Below are 13,305 nucleotides of genomic sequence, written 5' to 3'. Positions count from 1 at the left end.
TTGTCAATCAAACATGGTGTACCTAATGTTGTGAACACAGGTGGAAAGTAACCATTGAGAGGTGATAAGGTAATTTATTTTGGTTTTAGTATTTTTATTTTGTTTTAATTTCTGTCTTTTTTTGGGGGGGGGGTTGAGTTGCCATTTTTATTGAGCAAAATAAACTGACTAAAATTATAAAAAGATAAGAAAACCTTGATTAGTCTCGCAATGGAGAAATTATAAAATGCTCTCAAATAAATTGAACCACTGAGTACCACAACAGTGAAAGTAAATAATTTCAAAGGGGGTGCTTGTTGTAATAATGCTGATTAATATTTCTATCGACGAGTCCAAAAGTACAAGCACTATGTCGCACATTGTTTACCCTCAATACTGAGCACTACTTTTAACTATTATGTTGTGTTATCTGTTATTGGACCAAAGTTGTTATAGTTAACGGAAAAAAAGTAAATACGAAATGGAGATCCCCACCCCGCCCCACCCCACGCCCCTTTTTTTAAGTAGAAGTCCTGAAGTGTCCACGCAGACCAAAACTCCACCTCTGCTAACGATCCATCCATCCGAGTATCAAAAGCTCCGCATTAGCAGCCAGGTGCACACCCCCTCTATTGTCTGGATGGGCCTTAAAGAGCCAAGCCCAACTTTTGAGCCCTTCATACCTGATTTGACCGACTAAGCTGCGTTCCCAGCACGTATCATGTCCACCTCCAGCAACAAGTTCCGAGGTCAGCTTCCACCTGGCCTGGGCGGCGTGCGCCACAAAGTCCTCCGGAGCAGCACCACCTATCTGGCCCGGATCGCCATCATCCTCCAGGACGCCCCGGATAAAATGCTCACATTTGTGCAGGTAAGGAGTTGGGTTGGGGGTGGGGGGGGGGGGGGGGGGTACACAAACATAAAATCAGCTCAAAAATAGCATAAAAAATGTAGTTACTTACTGTACCTGGATGTGATGTTTTGTAGCTAATGGACAGGATGGGCCCGCTGGTCCGAGAGGACAAGAAGTCCATCGAGAACAACGTCAGAGTATGTTTGTCCACCAACAAGTGCTTTGTCAAGGTAAGATGGTCTTAAAGTTAAAAAAAAAGGGGTGGGGGGTGGAGGGAATAAACAAAACAAAAAAATTGAGAGGAAATTAGGACTTGGCAACTTTTGTGCACCAGGATCACATTTAAACCTTTTTTTTTTGTATAAATCAGGGTGCCCAAACTTTTTGGATCTTTTTGATCAACTTTTTGATCAACTAACCTCACGGGATCTACCCTTACCGGCGCGCGCACGCACACACACACACAAATTTAAGATTTACCTGCTTTATTTTATTTTTTAAATATTTTTTTTTGTGAAAATGAGACTGATTAGTGTGCAGTGTATATTAACACAAAAAATATATTACTAACGTGTACAAAGACACACAAATGGTTGTTTGGTTTTTTTCTTCTCGACACTCCTTGGATCTACTTGGGACCTGTCTTAGATCTACCAGTAGATCAGGATCTATCTAATGGGCACCCCTGGTATAAATAAATGATGCCGTGCATGGGAAATTATGTGAAACTGTGTATTCAAAATATCTAAAATATATATAATATTATAATATATATATATAATAAAATGGAACCAAAATGTAATGAACCTCCCCCCTCCAGATTCCTTTGGTTCCCGACTGCCTGGGCAGCAAGCGCAACTTCTGGAAGCTGGACCTGAGTCACATCACCACCAAAATGGTGCGCCGTCACTTTCAGGACATTCTGGATTTCTTCCCTGAGCTGAGCGGCCGCAGTAAGGACGGCACGTGGAGCGCAGCACCGCCGCTGCCGTTACCACCACCACCGCCGCCGCCGCCGCCATCTGTCCAGATAAGCTGCGAGGTCAAGTTCAGCGGGCCTTTCTCCATCGAGTCCCTGCTGAAACGGGACAGCCCTGCCCCCGCCAGAATCTCGCCGCTCGTCAACGTGCCCGTACAAAGCGACTATCCTCGTCTTTATCATTCTACGCCGGTGGACCAGAAGCGCTGCTTCAGCGGGGATGAGGAAGGTCTCCTGTCCGGGCACTACCACAGTTCCGTGTCATGTCCAGCAGGTGGCGCCGCCCACCACAAAACGAGCAAGCAGTTCTGCACCGGACCCTCATTCCCCACTTACGCAGTCACCCCCTTTAACCAATCATACAACCCGTTCCCTACTTATGATCCACACCGGTTTTTTTTCTGAACTTTTTTTTTAACACTTTATATTTTTAAGTGCTGATGAATGGAACATCTTGGTCTAGTGATGAACACCAGAAAAGCCAAAGAAAGACACCTTGACCACTGCGCTTTCACCAGACATCCTGAAAGAGGGAGATTGGACAAAGACCAGATGGACCTCCCACCAGACTCCGATTGGATTGTTAGAAAAACACAAATGTGAAGGCTTGCAGCCGAGCCCGCCCTCCATCTTTCTTGACTTTGTTGTCGCGAGGCCCAGAGAAGCAGCCCAGATCACTTTGTCCATCTTCGTGAACTCCAGAGCTTTGACAGATCAACCAGACGGCAATTGCAATGAACTTGGTCCGAGTGTTATTCCTACTGAGAGATAAAACACGCGGTTGAAGAAAATGTTCGTTTATTATAAATTGCTCACTATTAAGGATGAAAACAATCCTTGTGAGGTGGAAAAACTCCAGTTGCTATAAAACATTTCCTTTTGAAACCACTGTATACTGATTTTACTCTACAGGTGATTCAAACAAACAAAACAGCCTAGCCTTTATGTCAACATACATGCAAAAATAAATGTCCGGACCCTCTTTGACATGTTGCATAAGTATGCATTATCATTTTTGGACAGTCAGCTTGCTCCAGGCAGGACCGCTGCAGTGGGATGGGACAGAGGCAGGATGAAATAGGGATGGGAGGTGCAACTCGGGAGGGGCGCCGTAGTCTAGGTACTCCGGGAAGCCGCCTGGACCCCCCCGATAGGGTGATCTCCAAGATTGTGTCTGCATCACGGCATCGGTTTGGAATACCGTTTGCGGCACGTAACAACCTGCCATATCCGTAGCGACGGTCGGCGGTCGAGCCTGGTGTGTATTTTTGTGCTTTTCAACTGGAGTCGGCGACCAATCGCACCACTCTGCAGAGGCGGAACTGAACCACTCTCGAGCGACGGGCACCTCTGTTTGCCACTTGTGGAGAGAGGCAGGAATTGGATGCTCGCCTTGGTGGTTTCTGGCCGGATGAAAATAGTGAACAACGCTCAAGTCTTCCTCGCTTGGGTTGGTGGGCTCTGAGTAAAAGTCCGAGTCCAAGGGGTCAAAAGGTGGACTCTCTTGGCTGAAGGGTGTCCTCTTCAGCAGCATCGAACCTTCAGTGAGTGGAAGGCTTACATTGAACACCACCCGACTTTTGCCTGGGACACCGCCGTCCTGTTTTTTGACTCTGGGGCCTTCTGCTGCGATGAAAAGATGAAAATAAATAAACAAACAAACAAACACACAAAAACCACACGCATTGAAGACTTACCACTGGGATAATAGTGGTAAAAGGTGGGCTTCTTGGTTTTTTTCCTTTTGTGGACAGTTGGGTGGCTGCTCTTCCAAAGCCTGCCGATGCCTTAAAAGTAACAACAGAAAAGATGGTGAAATAAAAGGTGAAAAACACCAAACCTGATTTTTAGGGAAAAGGTATACTGGTGTTTTGTGTACAACTGTGATGCAAATAATTTCTGCTTTAGTGGTACCGAAAACATCTGAACAGTCCTATTGTCTAAAATACAAACAACAATAATGAAAATGTGCTTTTAATGGCATAAATCATTTACAGAGTCACCAGTGGAACAATTTGTAATTGTAGCATTCACCATATTGGCCCGAATATAAGATGGTGTTTTTTGGCACTGAAATAAGACTGAAAAAGTGGGGGTCATCTTATATTCGGGGTCTAGACGTTATACCCATTCACGACGCTAGATGGTGCCAGAAATCATTGAAGCGAATGCTGAACTTGACTCCCCCAGGCCAAAGTGAACCCGTCACGAAGAAGAAAAATAAAAAAAGCGGTAAGAAAGAAAAGAGAAGAAAATAATAGAAAAGATAGCAGAAAATGAGAAACGTAGCAACAATCTGGAGAGAAGTGGGTCAAAGGTTAACCGGCAGCTGAAGAGAGGTTCGAATGTAATTTACATTTCAAAAACCATAAGCCATTCATTTACGAATGTGATTGCACTTTAGTTTACGTATTTAAATGTTCAGATATTGGGATTTGAATTAGGTAAAATAACGTGCTTTTTCTCTCAAATATATTAGAATCATTTGTTTCAGATGTACTGTAATTATTTTCTATATAAAAATTTGGTGTTCAAAAAGTCTTTTTTCAAACTTGAGTTTTGAAAAAGAGGGGGTCGTCTTATAATCATAATCATAATCCGTCTTATATTCGGGCCAATACGGTAGTAGTGTGCGCGTGCCATGCGTGGAGCTTACGTCATCGCTTCTACTTCTAAATGTAAATAATCTCCGTCATCTTTTCTCTCTTTTGGGAGTAGATTTCATGTGTCAAACACTTTGATCAGTCACAAGTAGCTTGCAACGGTCGAATTTGCAAAGATGTGCCATGTTCACAAGTTGTTTTTTTCGACTTAGTGTTGGCAGCTGCTTTTTTGCTCTGTTCGTTCTTGCCCCAGAAGGTACTTACACCACTTGTAACTTTTGCTAGCAAGTTGTCCACAGAGGAATTGGGGTGCTTTGACCACCTAGAAACACAACATGTTTTCAACATAACCGTCAATTGAAGCAGCAAAAGATGAAAGTTTAAAAAGTGCACACGTCTCACTTCCATGTCTCCTCGTCCGTCCTCGCGCTCAACCTTCTTAGCCAGCGAGTTCATCAGCTGACTGTGGTTGCGGGTGTTTGGTCCCGCCGCCTCCACCAGCTCGCGCCGCGTTTCCATCTAACACAAGAGTTGCAGGTTGAAATTCCAATTTCACATTCTCTCTCCCACACGCCCTCGCTCAATGTATAAATGCTGACCAGGTAGCTGTGCACATGGCTCGAGCTGCTGACGTGGTGGATGAAAGCCCGCGTGTCGACCCGAGCCCGGCAGCAGTGGCACAGGAAGCAGTAAGTGCGAGCGTCCTCCTCGCAAACGCACTCAGTTACCCTGAAAAGACCTGAGAGGCCAAAGGGGATGAAAATGGTCAGCGGCACTTATATTTTAGATAACGGAATTCTATTATTGGAAAAAAATACATGATTTAAGAGACAATTTGGTCTTATTGTTTTGTTTCAATCAAGACAACAGAAAACGGGTTTCAAAATGCTTGCTTTGCCAAACTACTCATTACAAAATGGTCGCCTGTGATGATGCGACAGAAACAGTGCCTCGAACTGACCAATGAGAGGTTTCTTTCCCTTGTAGCGATTGCGCAAGGTGTGGCCAAAGCTCGGCGTGATTTCCTCAGCCCAGGAAGAACCATCACCCTCTGCGAGCTGTGCCACCTTGTGGACAATCGTGACCACCCTGTGTTCCTCTTCCTTGTAATCTTGCTCTTCTCCACCATCAAGCATGTTGTTCGACGGGCTCTCTGGCTCTGCAGCGCCATACATGAGGTACCTACTCAATTTTATCGCTTAAAAAAAAAAAGGGGGGATTTTGGTCATTTAATATGCAACAACAGGAAGTGATGGATTCAAGAGCTAGGAAATTACCCTCGCTATCACTGGTGGCTTTTAGCATCTCGAACGCAGCATCCTCAACTTCCAGCAACTTTTTTTGGGGGGGGGGGGGCACAAAAATAAACCACACGACGGTTATGTAAATGGTGTCAATGGCGCCCTCCTCTCATTTGTCACAAAAATGTAAAAAGGGAGGTCTAGTGACCCATAAAAACAAAATGGCACAATGAGTGGTAAGACAGCTAAGCTAACAAGACATGGTGTTGCTGTCATACATGCTAATGGCTAACAAGAATGTAGCAAAGAAGCAGCACCGGTTGAGTGATATGCAAATTGTGTCGCATAAGTAACTAAAATGCTAGGAAAATTGTTATGTACTGCTAACAGCTAAGCTAACAGCCTACCTAAACTATGTGCTTCATGCTAACAAGAATGGAAGCGGGAAGAAGCACGAGCGATTGCTGCGAAAGCCAAGTGAACAGAAAATGGGGAAAACGTGGAATTTATTGCTAGCGCACAAGTTAACAGGCTAACAAGAAAACATATCGCTATCAGACATGCTAAAGGCTAAACGGTGGGGGGGGGGGGGCAATCTGATCAAATCTCTAATCTGTCTAGTGTTTGTTTGAGCACCAAAATGAGTTTGGAGCATCTTGGAAGCAAATAACTTCTTCCTTTAGCCGCCGATGTTAATGCTAAAGTTTTTGTATTGAGAGAGACCTTGATGTCCCCGGGTCCCTCCTTGTCCTCCAGCACCCTGGCGATGTCCATCAGAGGCCGGGCCAGCAGAGACATGTCATTGCCACTCTCCTTCACGTTCGAAAGCAGGTTGGGGTACCAGAATTTCTGTTCAGTAAACACCAAAGCACCATACATGTTATGCTAACTAGCGATCCACAGAGTAGCTAGTTAGTTGTTTAGGATTAGGATTTTTGATTGGAGAGGGAATTACAAACAGTGATTTTTAAATCTATTGTGTGTGAAAGGGACCAACTTAAAAAGTGGGGGAAGGACTTGACGCGGAATGTGAGCGTGTGGGGACAAAGTCCACCGGGCAATTTAAAAAAAAAAATCTTCCGACGCAGTTCTAAAGGCAGCTGGCAAGCTGAAGGAAGATAGCGCAAAATCCTGAACTTTCACCGTAATAGTCACTTCTCCCACCTTGTTTTGGTAAAAAGGCCTTTCTCAGACAATTTTGACGTTGCTTCTCTGTGTGAAAGTACACACAGTCACAGGAATGTAACACCCTACTCGGTTCCGTGTGAAACAGCAAATCATGAAACTGATACAACTCCGAGCCACTGATTTTGTGGACACAGCCGTTGACTTGTACCTTTGGCCTTCGCATTTCTGCCTTTCACACAAGGAAACCCGGCACTGTGAAAAGCGGGGCGGGGGTACCGGGCTACTCACGGTGTAATTATATCGATGGAGGCTGCCCATGATGTGGTTGCGGATGTCACATTTGCTCAAGCGAGACGTGCACACCTCGCAGAGGTACACAGCTTCGCCACCCCCACGCAAGCCCGCTTTCACGCATTCTGTGATGCTGCGCAGACCTGCAGGGACGTGACAGTAAGTCAACACCGTCATCGTAGGATTCAAAGCTAACAATAAAGGATGTTTGTTTGTACCAATTATGGGCTGCAATCGTTGGCTGTTGTTCAGGTACACTTTCAGTGAATCAAACAGCTCACTGGACATGCCTGCGAAGAAACACCGGGTGATAAGTCAGCGATAAAAGGGGGCTTCCACACACGTTTTCATTATTTGGAGAACTATACTTCTTTGTGTTCCGTGTTGCGTGCTGTTCAGATCTGGACTCAAGGCCTGGCCAGCTGCGAGGAGTGGGCTGTAAAAACAAGAGATAACGCCGATATTTATTATGACGAGTGAGAAAGTGGCCTCCGTTGTAGGTTATATACTGACATCAGGATTAGGGCCGGATGTAAAGCCCACAATAATACCCTTGCCACAATTTACTCCATGCCGATTCATTTGGCTTCAAGGAAGGAAATCACTCAGGATTTACCCCCCCCCCCCCCCTCCACAGTGTTGTTGTGGACACGGCGGGATCCCTTCACCGTTCTCCACTTCCCCAGGCCCTCCGCGTGTTCGTTTGATTCGGGCTGAGTTGATGTGCAAATATCAGAGGCTGGAAATGGAGAAGTTCTTGCAAGATGTTTTACTGAACGTTCAAGGGCACAAGTGTGAAACAACACGAATCGATTCGGGCTCCTGTGAGTCTCAGATTTCATCAGGAAGCACCGAGCAACTCCAGTCACACGTATACATAGGCGTAGTATGTTAATTATATTAATTAGGGGCGGGCAGTTCTTCACATTATGTAAAAATCAGAGACGAAGAAAGTCAAGCAAAGTTGGACCGTGGCATTTTGACAAAGTACAGACCACATCTGCATCGAGATAAGAGTTCCTCCCCAAGGGAGCTTGACAGCCTTCAGGAACTTTCCCGAGGTGGGAGACGCAAAAGAAAACACTCAAGGAGAAATAGGACCCCAACTTTACACTACATTCTTTGTTTTAAGTCGACCTGTCTATGATACAAAGTTTTAAGCTAAACATATAAAATATATAAGTGATAACTTCAAGAGCTTGGTGCAAAATGACTGGCAGACGACATGATTCTCCTTTTTTTCATGAACATGAGCGATATTTAAATGCAGCCTCCACAATTGATAGATTTCTTGACACCAAGTCTTGCCCCCAAGGGGAATGGAAGTTGACCTCGGCCGGCCGGCCGTCTTGGCATGTAGGCTCTCATCAAGAAGGAGAGATACCGACGCTCGTTCCTACCTATTGCCGTCAGGCTGCTGAATAAAAATAACAACAATAATAATAATAATAATAATTAAATGATGTGAAAAACAATTGTAAATAGCTCTGTGATTTATCCATTCTGTATTTATATTGGACTTAATTGAACGGTGTTTGTTTGTTTTTTCTTCTTTCTACCTTCATTCTTGCTGCTGGAGGCTGTAAATTTCCCCAGTGTGGGACAAATAAAGGATATCTTATCTTATCGTTCTTGGTTCACATCCTGTCAACTTATAATAATAATAATACATTTTATTTCCTTTCAAGACACCCAAGGACACTTTACAATAACTTAGAGCAGAGCTTCTCCCACGTACTCCCGGACAACATTTTAGGAGGTCTGAATCCAGCAAACTCGGTCACGGCCACCTTGTTTTTCTGTGTGTCATCTAACGAATGGCCATATTGGTGAGCATCAAACAGGGTCCCTACAACGAAGGGAAGAATATGATTTGTTCCTAAAAGAATGATGTGCGTATACATTTACGCTATATTTTTGATGTAGTGTCTGTTTCATATTGGTATTGTGCTAATTTCATGGAATTACGTTAGCTAATCGTAGTAGGTAGAAAAACGGGCATATGGTTGTCAAACAGAGAAATGAATATGTCAAACGAATGCCTAAGTAAGAAGCAAGATGTATATTGATGATACTTGTTAGCGAATGACATGTCAAAGAATGCACGGGAAGCGAACAAAATGTATACCGATGATGATTGCTAGCTATTCCGCGATGGTCCTCATTAGATTAGCGAAAACACCCTCCATTATATTAGCAAAACGTGTAACGGCAATGACTGTTGTACGCTTTCAGTAATTGCAGCGGGTTGCCGAGGTCTCCGTTGTCCTTTTGTCCCTCAACTTCTTGTCGTGGTGAGGCCACTCCAATGCGATAGGCGGGGTTCCCCCCTGACAGTTCGTATCTAAAGTGTATCATGCACTGTTGTCTTTCCAGCCCAACGATTATCCTAATACAGTAATCCCTCGTTCCTGCGATAAACGAAAATCCGTGAAGTAGCAACCAATTAACATACACATTTATATAATATTTTATATATATATATTTTTTTTAATATAAATATGTTTGAAAAAAATCACTGCACTGAAGCCGCGATAAACGAACCACGAAATAGCAAGGGATCACTGTAACACAACTGTAAAGAAACTTGCTTATCCTGCTATTGGTTACATGGATATCACACATATCCAGAATTGTGCTGATTGTGTCATCCACGACATTGACAGGTATGTATAATACAATTTAAATACAAACTGATTATCAAGATGGGACTGTACCAATATAGTTTAACGGCATTTTTCCGTTTTGATTCATACCGTTATAACTCACAAATGGAAAATATCAAACGCTGTTGAATTAAACGCATCAAACTTGAACTAACACTTTGTTTTTACTTTCATTAGCGGTCGCCAGTGATTTAATCACACACCCAAGATGGAGTCGAAAGTCCATTGGATAAACGGACGAATCTCAAAACACCCCCAAAACGCCATTAATTTAGGCGCTTTATCGTCAACATTTACTCGTCGTACAAGTTCTGTGAATGTTTTGAATTATTCGGGTTGTCATTATAGCAGAAAAGTAGACTGAAAAGTGTGGAAACGTGATCGATGAGCTCGTGTGTCGAACATCACAGCGGACCTGTTGCTCTGTTTAAAACCCCCCCAAAATAGTATACATTGGAATCATCGTTCGTTCGTTAGTTAGTTTGAATATTAATGACATAATCTATTCTGTAACTCTGACGGTATCCGCTTGGTTAAAATACACGTCAACAATGTCCGATTGGTGAAACGTCTAACTACTTCTTCTTTACTTCAACGTAGCTTGTAGCAGACGTTTATCAAACGGAAATTACACATAAAGGGTGCACTTAAATTGCAACTCACCGCCGGAAAAGCGACCCTTTAGTTTGTGTCCAGCTACCACCACCCAACAGGGTAAAAAAAGTGAAAAAACTGTTTCTTTTCCAAGGAAGTCGAAACCCGCGTGGAGATTTGAGGGAACGACTGACAAATGGTGACTTCATGAAACAACTTCCGCCCACTCTACAAAAGGCGCATGCGCATACTGGAAAGAAGGTTTAAAGCAGTGGTGCCAAACATACGGCCCGTGGGATAATTTAAAAGTGAAAAAAATACACATAATTAATGGGTTTGATACGCTGGAATACATCACCTCTCACATGAACATTTTGAGACAGTAATTAATGCCTTTGTCACATCCCGGCTCGATTACTGCAATGCCCTTTTGTTAAGGAATTATTCCGTTAGAAGTAGTAGTAGAACATTGTTGATGAATTTCATCTTGCTATGAGAACTATTGACACTAGTCTCTGTCCTGAACATCTGCTTGTACTTAAAACAAAGAGTGAAGGGTGAAGTTGGGGTCCTATTTCCCCTTGAGTGATTTACAGTCCCCTGGCCGTCTTCTTTTGCGTCCCCCACATCGTAAAAGTCCCTGAAGGGTGTCAAGTGCCTTCGAAGAGGAAACCTAATTTAAAGATTTGTGTTGTGGTATATGGTTTTTGCTGCTTCGCTGGTCTTCAAAAAACACTCGGTGATCGGTGGCTGTTTCCCGACGAATGAGCACTTCAGGGACCACGGCTGATTGGGAAAATATTTTATTCAACCAATGTCAGAGTGAAGTCTTTCCAAAAAGTTGAGTGGCCCAAGGCATGGATGTAAAAAAGCCCCCCCAACCCCTGTCAGGCCCGTATCTTTTATACCCGGCAAGGAGCTGATGTCATGGCTTTGTGCACCAGCTGCGGTTTTCAATCTACTAGTTTACTTCAGTCCTAAAAAGGAGATCTTGACCAGCGATGTTGGTGATGGACGACAACAGCCACTTTACCTTTTTATAGGATTGCACACATTGCTGAAACTGGATTCTCCCTGACCAGCAAATATAGAATGGAATCGTGTTACTGACGCCAGGTGGACATTCTAAGGCCACCTACAGGAATAGAGAGGGAATTCCAAATTACACTTCATGAGCGTGCGTGTGTGCGAGTGTGCGCGATCGTGAGTAAGTGTGTGTGTGCTCTTGAGTGCGAGTGAGTGAGCGTGCTTGTAGAAGAAACGAATGGAATGGATAGGATAGTGTGCTTCTCGGTGCTCTGGGGCGCGTGCCCGCCTGCGGTGGCCAACCTGTACCTGCCCACGGTGTTTCAAGGCTAGGCACTCCCCGTGTGGGTGACGTGGGGGCGGGGCGTGGGGCCAGAGTTGTGCCCATTTTGGGGCCTACCTTGCTGGTAGCGAGAAAATGTGACAGGATGATGGGGGACGGCGTGCTGAAGGAGCAAAAGAATGCATGACCAACTGTGGAGGTCCTGAGGTAACTGAAACCCAGGAGAATTAATGTGCCACAGCTGTCTAACAAGAAACAAGAAGCACGGGAATGCTACCTAACGACACTAATATAGATGTGCATGTATGCATCTCAAGAAAGAGTGTGGCCCCTCATAAATAATACGAGGGTCAGCTGGCGCCCACTAGACCCTCTGGGAGCAATGAGAAATTGGAGTTGCAGAAAAGCCCGACTTGTTAATTTAAATTAAAGACAGAATGATAAAATTAAAAACCAATGTCAGAGTGAAGTCTTTCCAAAAAGTTGAGTGGCCCAAGGCATGGATGTAAAAAAGCCCCCCAACCCCTGTCAGGCCTGTATCTTTTATACCTGGCAAGGAGCTGATGTCATGGCTTTGTGCACCAGCTGCAATTCTCCCTGACCAGCAAATATAGAATAGAATCGTGTCACTGACGCCAGGTGGACATTCTAAGGCCACCTACAGGAATAGAGAGGGAATTCCAAATTACACTTCACTAGCACGCTTCGTTAATATACAATTAGGTCCTGGGTTCCACATTGGGTTCCACATATTAATTTCTCTGTTTGACAACCGTATGCCCGTGTTTTCTCTATCAACTATGAGTCATTAACGTGGTTTAACACAGTATTAATATAAAACAGACACTACACCAAAACGGGGAAAACGATTGATAATTTCGCAATACTCCAGCCAACAAACCCACGACATGATACAGTTTGTGTCCTTATGAACACACTTTGGCGCGGCACTTTCACAAGCATAAATGCTATGTCCACGCCGCCGCCTCCGTAACTTTTTCTGGCCGGTGTACTGTCAGAACGAAGCCCGGAGGAGGCAGAGGACGAGGAAAGAGAGGAAGAAGAGGGAGGAAGGGAGGTAAGGTGGGCGTGGCATAGCTGGTTCCCTCTTTATTTAGCGGCCGCACAAATAATTTTGGAACTGGAACAGACGACAGCCGCTGCTCATCTTCTCAAGTGCCATTTACCTTTCCGTTTCACGGCTTAATTCGACTGAGACATCTTGGCGCATTGGCTTTTCACGTCTCCCCTCTATGGTGAACTCGACACTACGTAAGCATGTAGTTTTGTTTTTTCAAACTCTGTGCGCTTAATTAAGTTTGGACGTTTTTTTTTTTTTCCTCAATGGTCTCGTTTTTCGAAATGTACTTCGAGCCTGCAACTGGCGAGACGGTCTAGCATGCCGTATAAGTGGTAGCACGCACCCAATAAGGACGTTTGACTTTTGTGTTTGTATTTAATGGTAGGGACGACAAGACGGTAAACGTTTCTCAGGGGAAGATGACGGTTAACTACACCATTTACAAAGTGACGTGTGTGATATAGTTCCTTGGGGAGGGGGGTACAACATTTGTGCGTGTTCTCGTAAAGAAAATGGTGACAACATTTTATAAGAAGGAAATTGTCGTTTACGAGGGCAAATGAAAAAAAACGACCCGCACT

The 13,305-nt window shown here is 44.2% G+C and overlaps 2 protein-coding genes across 3 annotated transcripts; one reads left to right on the top strand and one right to left on the bottom strand.

Annotated features, from left to right (window-relative positions):
* The first annotated feature begins 499 nt into the window (after positions 1-499).
* Positions 500-2,216, top strand: LOC127605073 (forkhead box protein H1-like). Its single transcript, XM_052072651.1, has 3 exons — positions 500-850; positions 967-1,062; positions 1,653-2,216. The coding sequence occupies exons 1-3, from the start codon at positions 701-703 to the stop codon at positions 2,214-2,216; spliced, it is 810 nt and encodes a 269-aa protein (XP_051928611.1). The 5' UTR covers positions 500-700.
* Positions 2,217-2,592: 376 nt separating this feature from the next.
* On the bottom strand, positions 2,593-10,577 carry si:ch211-199g17.2 (uncharacterized). 2 transcript variants are annotated; one of them, XM_052071951.1, is made up of 12 exons: positions 10,404-10,577; positions 7,443-7,510; positions 7,293-7,364; positions 7,072-7,217; positions 6,379-6,504; positions 5,692-5,749; positions 5,376-5,612; positions 5,014-5,153; positions 4,817-4,933; positions 4,679-4,736; positions 3,509-3,598; positions 2,593-3,437 (listed from the first exon to the last, which is right to left on the bottom strand). In XM_052071951.1, exons 1-12 carry the CDS (start codon positions 10,541-10,543, stop codon positions 2,821-2,823), a joined length of 1,869 nt encoding a protein of 622 aa, XP_051927911.1. In that variant the 5' UTR covers positions 10,544-10,577; the 3' UTR covers positions 2,593-2,820. The 2 variants fall into 2 exon arrangements, with proteins under 2 accessions (XP_051927911.1, XP_051927912.1); XM_052071952.1 differs by having other exon boundaries at positions 2,593-3,434.
* Between the last annotated feature and the right edge of the window lie 2,728 nt (positions 10,578-13,305).

Source organism: Hippocampus zosterae, chromosome 7 (genome assembly GCF_025434085.1).
Source record: "Hippocampus zosterae strain Florida chromosome 7, ASM2543408v3, whole genome shotgun sequence".
NCBI classification, from domain to species: Eukaryota; Metazoa; Chordata; class Actinopteri; order Syngnathiformes; family Syngnathidae; genus Hippocampus; species Hippocampus zosterae.
This window is presented reverse-complemented; position numbering and strand designations above follow the sequence as displayed.

Excerpts from the sequence above, each read along its gene's own strand:
- si:ch211-199g17.2 (XM_052071951.1), bottom strand. The coding sequence starts at position 10,543 with ATGAAGTCACCATTTGTCAGTCGTTCCCTCAAATCTCCACGCGGGTTT. Across the intron at positions 7,365-7,442 it reads GCAACACGGAACACAAAGAA|GCATGTCCAGTGAGCTGTTT; the intron begins GTATAGTTCTCC and ends GTTTCTTCGCAG. Across the intron at positions 5,154-5,375 it reads GGGAAAGAAACCTCTCATTG|GTCTTTTCAGGGTAACTGAG; the intron begins GTCAGTTCGAGG and ends TTGGCCTCTCAG.
- LOC127605073 (XM_052072651.1), top strand. The coding sequence starts at position 701 with ATGTCCACCTCCAGCAACAAGTTCCGAGGTCAGCTTCCACCTGGCCTG. Across the intron at positions 851-966 it reads AAATGCTCACATTTGTGCAG|CTAATGGACAGGATGGGCCC; the intron begins GTAAGGAGTTGG and ends GATGTTTTGTAG. Across the intron at positions 1,063-1,652 it reads CCAACAAGTGCTTTGTCAAG|ATTCCTTTGGTTCCCGACTG; the intron begins GTAAGATGGTCT and ends TCCCCCCTCCAG.